Below are 8,892 nucleotides of genomic sequence, written 5' to 3' on the forward strand. Positions count from 1 at the left end.
AGGTAAACAGTGTTCTTATTTTACATTCCACAGACCAGAAGTCCACGTTCAGGTGTTTAGACAGATATCTGGTGTTGTGTTTATAGACAGTTGTTGCGTTCCCTCTCCAATGAGCACTTGCCCGGTCGGGCAACCTGAAAGTAAACTTCACCTGAGTTTTATTTACCTGCCAGGGGCAGGTGGGCAAACCTTAGTGTCAATGCCTGGTTTAGCATTAGGTATTTATGTAAAAAGGATATTTTGCTTTCATGTGTTCATTTAGCAGGTGCTCTTCAATGGATGAAAACATCCGGCCTATGATCTAGAATCATGCCCTGACAGGCTGACATATCTTGTCATTATACGCTCCATGTCCCAGTATCTGTACATAATAAAGTCCTTCTCAATAGGTACAGAATTCTCTCAATGTTACGGAGGAGCTGAGCTCATCTTTGTCAGAAACATGGCTCATCATTTGGCTTTAGAGGTCAAGTCAAGGCAAGTTTATTTATATAGTACGTTTAAAAACAATACAGTTGAAGTGCTTCCCAAGAGACAATAGCAAGTAGCAATATACCGTAGTCCATTACAAAGCAATAGGTTTAGATGCCAGCACTATGCATGTAGGAAAATGTTTTGCATAAATGTGAATAATGCTAGTGACATTCTAACCATTCCAAGTGGGCCTGTATTACATTTCTGCAGATACCTCTTCTAAACTCATAAGATGCTGAGCTGTAACACAAACCCTGGTGTAATGTGGTTTTCATAAATGCAATCAATAAATACATTGAATTAAAATAGCAACAATTCCACATCTGCAAGACTACAAAGCAAATAAAACAAACTGTTTCCTTACTCTTCAGGAATGTACTACAGTCTACTGTGTCAGCCAGTCAACAGTGCACCTCTGTTCCATTCAGAGTGTGTGAAACACTTTCCCACTTACAACTCTATTTACAAAACGCAGCTCACAGGAACCACAATCTATAAAGCTTTTATATTACATGTGTTAGGTAATTAGCCACATTTGCATTGTGCAAAAAATATCAAAATCCCAGAGACTGTTCATCTCTGGTTAAAAAGGCTTCTCTGTTTACATAACTATAACCTCGCATCGCCAAGGCTTCAGATTTCTGTTTACTGTTCAGGGCTCATCTCCAGTATGTATGGAATCCGCCTGCTGTATCCGGTCATTTCAACGATAACAACACAAACGCACTCACAGAACATTTCCATATCCTCTCTACACCGGATCTGCAGACTGCAAAGTGAATGTTGTTGTACTGTACACATAGGGTTCTACACAAGAAAATAAATCACAGCAGGCCTACATGTTCAATGGTTAGTTCACATTTTTTACTTCAGTAAAAGTACAAATACTGCAAAGCAGAAGCACTCTGTCACAAGTAAAAACCCGGAATTCTAAATTTACTTGAGTAAAAGTACAAAAGTATTTTTGGGCCAATAGTAGCCTATACTTTCACACACAGTTAACGGTCGACAACAACATGGATTTTAAACACAAGCGCATGCACGCACGCACCTGACAGCCTGCACGACGCGCGCGCACGTACACAAACAGAGGACGTCGCCGGGTAACCATGGTACGGCGGCGCGAGTCTTTTTTTTCAGTATGTAAACAATTTTATTCAAAACATTTATTCATTGAAAACAATTACATTCTAAGTTTAACAACACAATAAGAAGGTTGCTGCTAGGATGCCTTATGCAGAGACCACTGATACTAATGAAAATACATTTCACATCCTGTTCATCAGCTGAGTCAAGAGTGCAGCAACATAATATACAGAACGTCATACAGAACCTCATAAAAAATGTATTAACAAGAAATATAAACAAATCTTGTGTTAAAACATCTTGATGGAATTGCCATCCGTAAAGGTTCAAGCAAACACAATATACAGACCCTCATAAAACATGGAAGAAAAAGACTCCAAAATATGAACAAATAGGTGTTGAAGACAAAGCTATTCATCCATCTTCTCATCGCCTTGGTAATGTCTGTACTCTGGCCTGAGTTCCCATGTGTATTTGTGAGTTCCCTTCACATTGTAGATGCCTATGTCATGCAGGATTTCCTTCAAGTAATTCACAGGCTGCTTGGTGATGTCCACCAGGTCTTTGATGTTGTAGTATTGGTGCTTTTCAAAGGCAGAGAACAACATGTCCAACACTTGCTGCTTGTCAGCTCTGGCCCGCTTGCCCTCCTCCTTCTTCTTCTTGTCATATTCACGATTGTAAGCATGGTTAGCTACAGGTTTGTAGTTGTTGGTGACAGCTTTGTCCAACTGCTGAGACAACCTGACAGGCTTGGCCAGACTCTTCAATTTGTATCCTCTTCAACTTCATGTAGCTTTCACTGACAGCTGGTCTGCATTCTGCTCTCTGCACCACCACTCCCTCCAAAGCTATTTTATCTGAGGAGGTCTCAGTGAAGACAGCCAATGTCTGACCTCCCACTGTCTGCATGGTGAACGGATGCTCACGAGGTGCAGACTGAGACACAGTGCTGCCTCCGGAGCAGTCGATCACCGTCAGCTCTTCATTCAAAGTGAAAGACACCTCTGCTTTTCCCTGGTTCTTGCCAATTCTTATTTTCCCCACCTCGCCTCTCCCAGGCGCCTTTGCCCATTGTTGAGCTAAATATTTGGGCACCTTTACGAGCCATACACCAGTGTTCTGTTTAGCACCAGTTAAATCGACGTCTCCTTTCTCTCTATCAGACATGTTTTAAAGTTAATAATAAATGATAAATGAGATTCTACAGGACAGAGAGGCTACAACAGCACAGAGCACAGCAGCGTCTAGCTGAATGTAGCTGAATGTCGGCGCGAGACTTATGCGCGAGACATTTTAAACAAAACGCGAGGGGCGTGTCAATAAAATGACACGTCACCGCGTGTGACGTGGCACACTGCTTCGCCATTGGTCACGAGAGCAGCGCACGGCGGCGCTCATTGGCTGCCACCGCGTGTGAAGCTGAGCGCCAACCCATTTTTCTAGTCTATGACACAAACAGGGGACGTCGCCGGGTAACCATGGTGACGTGGTGTACCGTACACTGTACGGCGGCGCGAGACATTTTAAACAAAACGCGAGGGGCGTGTCATTAAACTGCGTGTGACGTGGCACCGTAAACAAATAAAGCTGAGCGCCAACAGGTGCCAACTTCATTGTGCATCTTCACCTGCAACAGATTAGTTAGGCCTATATCTCCATCAGACATCAACTGATCAACATCTCTCACAGAACACCTTTTAACTCCTTTTACTGTGTACAGCTTAGTATCTCTCCATCTAAATCTCTTTATTTCTATCTTTTAAACGGTCTTCTTTCCTGCACACACACTAACCAACGTGGCAACAATGTTTTTTGACGACAGTTTGACCAGCCTGCACTGGCAGCACAACGTGGGCAGCCTCAGTGCTGAGCCTCCAGACAGGGTTGACAATTACAAGCCCGTTGCTGCTGCTGCTCGCCCTCCAAGCAGCAGCCTCCACCAGGGCAGCACTGGCTCTCCATCCAGCCCTCTGGGTGGGGACACAGTGGCTGCAGACCCAGGGAGCCCTGCTAGATCCCACAGCACTGGGTACCACCACCATGTTCCCTCCATTCCACTGGTGAAGAAGCTAGAGCACCAGACTGGCTCCACCCTCAGACCTCCATACTCATATGCCAGGCTCATCTACATGGCCATTCAGGCCAAACAGACCCAAGTCACGCTCAGCTGTATCTACGGGTGGATCGAGGAGAATTTCCCCTACTACCAGCAGGCGGAGAAGAACAGCTGGCACTGCTCGGTTCGTCGAACCTTGAGCACATCCAAGTGCTTCCTGAGGGAGCGCAAGGACAGGCCCATGAAAGGAGGCTACTGGCAGCTCAACCCCGAGTACGCCCACACGTTTGTTGGACACAACACTGTCCGGCAAGGACAAAGGAGCAGCACCAGAAAGCGCAAACGCCTGGCTACTGTAAGTCATGGACATGGTGCCAGCAGCAGCAGCAACAAGGTGGCACGGATGGAGCCCCAACAACCCCCCCTGCTGGTGACGGAGGAGGTTCATCACCACACAGACACAGTCCTGCTGCAGGAGGATGACTTCCACCTGGCCTCCTTCGTGTTTGACACTGACAGCGACCTCGGGGAGAACTGCAGCAGCTTGGAGGAGCTGGTCCTCCGTTACTGTGACAAGGAGGAGTCTACCTCCACCTCTACCTGTACGACCTTGACTCCGGTGGTGCTGGAGCCTCAGGGGAACCTACCGGTACCAGTACCAGTACCAGTACCAGAAGCAGAAGCAGGAAGCCAGAAGAAGCAGGCCTCCTACACTGAGCTGTGTGGTGTGACTGTGGGCAGCATCAGTACAGGACACCTCCACACGTCTCAGCACCACCAGGACCAGCAGGCTTCTTCCTCCACCCTGTTCCCACAGCAGCAGCCAGACGAGCTGGGGGCGGGGCTGAGTTTACACCCTTGGGGGGGAATCAAGGAGCTGGAGGAGCAGGCAGGTTTCTTCATGAAGATGCTAATGTCTGAGGATTCCTATGAGGATGGGTTTTGGGATCTTTTATGAGGGAATCATTGCAAAAGACTGACTGGCCTCCATGGACATAATAATGCTCCATTATATGATTTATAGACGGTACATCAATGCTGCAATGGAGGGACTGAAAACATTCAATTTGAGTGACCTTGAACCGAGATTTATTTCAGGTCTTTTAAATCTTGTACCTTGTAACTTTTATTCACTACTGTAACCTTGCTTCCGATAGCATAGTAAGGAAGAAAGGTTACAATACGCAATAGAAGGCAAACAAGATTAATGTCCTTGTGATGTAATAGACAAAAAAAATGATTTTAACAATAAGTTCATACAGTTTATGTATTTTACAATCATTGTGTACTTACTTAATTTAATAATTGTTTGTATTTTAAAATATATTATATTTTTTACAATGTGATTTTTGAACTCAGATGTTTCTTTGTACATGAAAAATAAATCTTAAAATGTCATTGTGTGTTCATTCTCTTTGATCTTTGTGTGTCTCATTACAGTGTTGCAGATATTCTGAATATTGGTTTCAAATTCACTGGTTTGAGTCTTAATGTGTTCACTCTATTCTGTGAACCTTTTACTATTATGATTATTAATATTAAGTGATTTATCAGGTACTGGGCTATAATCAAAATCTATCAAATTTAAAATGAATCAAAATGCAAAATTTGCTAATTACTTTATTTGTTAAAAGAAAGAACATAGACGCTCATCCCAATATTGTTTAATCACACAATACAACAATGACATACCCAGAACAGGGACACCTGGGTTCAAGTGATTAAATAAAAATATATAAAATGTCAACAGAACTATTGCCCCAAGCCTACGGTTGGTTTGTATTTGTCTTGTACTTAATTGTTTTTAATAACCACTAATACCAGTGTATTCCAGTGTCTTTGTGTAACTTTCAACCAGTGTGTTGTGGTTATTATTATACTGTACAGTTATGTGGGACAGTGGCTTGACCTTTGAATAAGCCTTTGTAGAGTAGAAGAACTTGACCTTTGAATCAACCTTTGTAGACGACTATAGAGGAACTTGTGAGTAGATGTTGAGTGGAAGTAAAGATCATTATCAGTGACATTTGAAGAAGTTTGTGCTTCTACTCCAAAACTACAGAAGATGATCAGCTCATTAAGATTCACACGTCCCTTATTATATGAAATTCTGGATGAGTGGTAATGCACAATTCCCACAGCTTACAGCAAGGAAAAATTTAGTTCTTTCTTACCTATCTGTGCCCCTGAACACCATTACATAACCAACAATAGACAGAAAAAGACTCAAAACCAGGTTTAGGTCATGCCAACTGTAATCCCAGATAAACTGTACTGAAAACTCGAGTGAATCCAAGTTATGTTACGACCTGGCTCTTAGGCCATAACAAAAAGGAGGAAGGCACACGGTTCAGTTAAAAGTGTATCTAAAGATACGTTTATTTACATAACATGAATAACCTAAAGTGCAACAATAATCATCAAATCATCATTTGGGATGTGTCAATCAGTGGAATCAGTAGTGTCAGTGAGGGGAAGTGTGAATATGTAGTGTGGGGTGTTGAAGGTGCAAACCAAAGAATAACTAAACTACAGTGCTGCTGCCATCATGGTGCACCCACCCTTTATGGTGCTCACTGGGAACACTGGTCAGGTGCTCCCAATGCACCCGACTGGAACCCCACTTTACTCTCCACAGGACCTGTGGGAAGACAGTTGAGACAGCCTGACAGGGGATAGAGAATCACAGGCCCTAGTAGGCCAGAATACATGGGGCTGTGACAGTTAGCCAACTCAAAATAGCTATTCCAGCCCATTTAAGTTAAATACAAATAAATAAATGCCACAGTGAATTTACTTCATTTGTATTATCAGTTGACCAAATCACTCCACTTAGTATCTTGAACAAAAAATGGAAACCCACATTTTTACCTGTGCCCAGTACATACATGTTCTGTTTATTTCAATGCTGTTATAGTATCTCAACAGGTACTCATTCACTAAGCAGTAACATGCTAGTACTGTAGCTCTCATAGTGATTATACAACTTAAAGAGATACATTGAAATTGGGCAGAAAACTCTTAACTCCATATTGTAACCTTTTGCGTCTCCCCTTTATACCACTTTTCCTACAAATACTGAAAGTGATAATGTGCAACAACTGAAATAAGTTATTTTGTTTATGCATTGTTATTATTTCTGTTCACTGTGATTTCTGAAAGGGATATAGACACTCTTGGTCTGACTAGGTTTCATCACCAGTCTGTCAACGAGTCTCCGGTTGACAGACTGGTTTGTACGCTGTAAACCCCCTTAATCATGCTTAAACTATTTGTACATAATCATTATTCATACATATCGCTTTTGTTATTATTTCTTTTTTCCCCCATGTCTGTCTCTAATTTTGTTGACTTAATTTTGTCCTTTCCTTTTTCCCTTCTTTATTTGTTTTGTTGTTGTGTTTGTGAGGGAACCTGGGAGGGCGGGGCATATGTGGGGTTGTATGTCTTTAAACAAGAATATCCTATAGTTATATATATATATATATATATATATATATATATATATATATATATATATATATATATATATATATATATATATATATACATAAAGAAGTACACTCCAGCTGAAATGGAAATTCTATAAAGCTATATAAAGAAGTACACTCCAGCTGAAACGGAGAGGCTGAACAGGGAGAAGATTGAGCTCAAGCAGAAAGTCTCCCGTCTCATTAAGGCTCAAGAGGAGGCAGAGCAATACGCATGGCACGAAGAGATGGGTGGCCAAGATCAAGGAAAGGGTTGAATTGAAAGTGGCAGAGTACCATATCATGGCCCATAAGATAAAGTTGATCCCATCCTCAGCAGAGAATGACTGTGGACTTGATTTTGACATACAGACCACATCCATGTGTCAACGGTCCCTAGTGCTATTGTCCATTATAAAGCACTAGAGAAAATGGCTAACAAGAAGCTTGGCCTACAGGAGTCTAATGGCAAGATTAATGGTCAAATCCTGCGCAAGACAAAGGAGTTGAAGCTGATGAGAGAGCAGACGCGCAAACTGGATCTACAATTGGAACATGACTTGCAGACTCCACCTGATGTAGTTTGAGACAACTGAGGAAAGACGAACGGTGTATAACAACAACATGGCCATTATCTTCAACCCATTTTATGTTTGGTTGCGCTTGGATGGTGCACTCTGAAAATAGCAGATCTACAAGCTCACAACGCATCGCGCTGCGAACTGTGAGCTTGTAGATGGGCTATTTTCAGCATACAGTGTAAAATCAGTCATTACACTGATATACATTTGTCGACAAAGTCAACTGCAGATTTAGTCAACTAAAAGGTTTCCGATAACTAAAATATTACTAAACCTAAATGGAATTTTATTTAAAAGACTATGACCAAGACCTAAATCAAAATTTGCTCTGTCTGACTTGCCTCTGTCTGAGATACCAGAAGCTCTTGGGGAAGGTGGCTGTGAGGTGCTGCTCTGGGACAAAGGGATGGAAGGTCTCCCTGTGAATAGTGTCTCTAGAGTCACCTGCTTTCACCCCTACTTTCTCCATGCACTGCCCCATCGCCAAGTCTTCCACAGAGGTAGTGTGAGTGCACACCTTGTTTTTGAATCCCTCGACAAATCTCCTCAGAGCCTCTTTACTCAGTACATAACCCGCAGCACCGCTCATGTAGCCCTGCTTGGTGTAAGGCTTGAATCTTCGACCGAAGTAGGTGGGCTCGTCCAGTGTGTGGTTGGAAAGAACCCAGCGCAGGTTATCCAATATCATGTAGGTGTCATCGTCTACTTTGAGAAACCAATCTTAAGAGCCTAAGAGCCTTGTGGGTGTGATGCTCGTATGCATAGTGATAGGACCGGATTGTCTTCCAGTAGAGCTGGTCGCACCCCTCCTTGGTGCCCAAGCCCACAGTAGGGAAGTCAGGGTCGTCGACAGAGCTCATGAACACAAGAACGTTGCAGTGTCGACTCCAGGTAGCCTTCACATATCTTCTTCTCCAAGTTGCTGGGCCGGTCATTAGGCTACCCAGCAAAGAATGCTCACTCATCTGACATGCGGCTATCTTCACCTCAGACCTGGCAAGAGAATGATTGAATAAAAAAAAAAAAATTGTGGCAATGACATTGCTGCATGTATACAGTTACACACATACATGTACCTTTAGTATAGTGGTTCCCAAACATTTTAGCTTGAGACCCAAAAGAGAGATTTAGCATGAGTATTTATGTAAAAAGGATATTTGCTTTAATGTGTTCATTTAGCAGGTGTAAATTGCATTGCATGTGGGCTGACACATCTTGTCCT

General features: G+C 42.7%; 1 protein-coding gene and 1 pseudogene across 2 annotated transcripts; both read right to left on the reverse strand.

Moving 5' to 3' along the window:
• Positions 1-1,970: 1,970 nt before the first annotated feature.
• Positions 1,971-2,776, reverse strand: LOC308287544 (general transcription factor IIF subunit 2-like; the record flags this gene model as incomplete). Its single annotated transcript, XM_080728759.1, is given in 2 exon segments — positions 1,971-2,321; positions 2,323-2,776. Coding segments are annotated over 2 exon segments (759 nt in total). The 5' UTR covers positions 2,731-2,776.
• A 5,210-nt stretch (positions 2,777-7,986) lies between these two features.
• LOC308286318 (glycoprotein-N-acetylgalactosamine 3-beta-galactosyltransferase 1-B-like) lies at positions 7,987-8,605 on the reverse strand (annotated as a pseudogene). Its single transcript has one exon. The product of its transcript is annotated as a glycoprotein-N-acetylgalactosamine 3-beta-galactosyltransferase 1-B-like (transcript).
• Positions 8,606-8,892: the final 287 nt, after the last annotated feature.

The sequence above is a fragment of the Nannobrachium achirus genome (genome assembly GCF_963921795.1).
Source record: "Nannobrachium achirus genome assembly, chromosome: 6".
Taxonomy (NCBI): Eukaryota; Metazoa; Chordata; class Actinopteri; order Myctophiformes; family Myctophidae; genus Nannobrachium; species Nannobrachium achirus.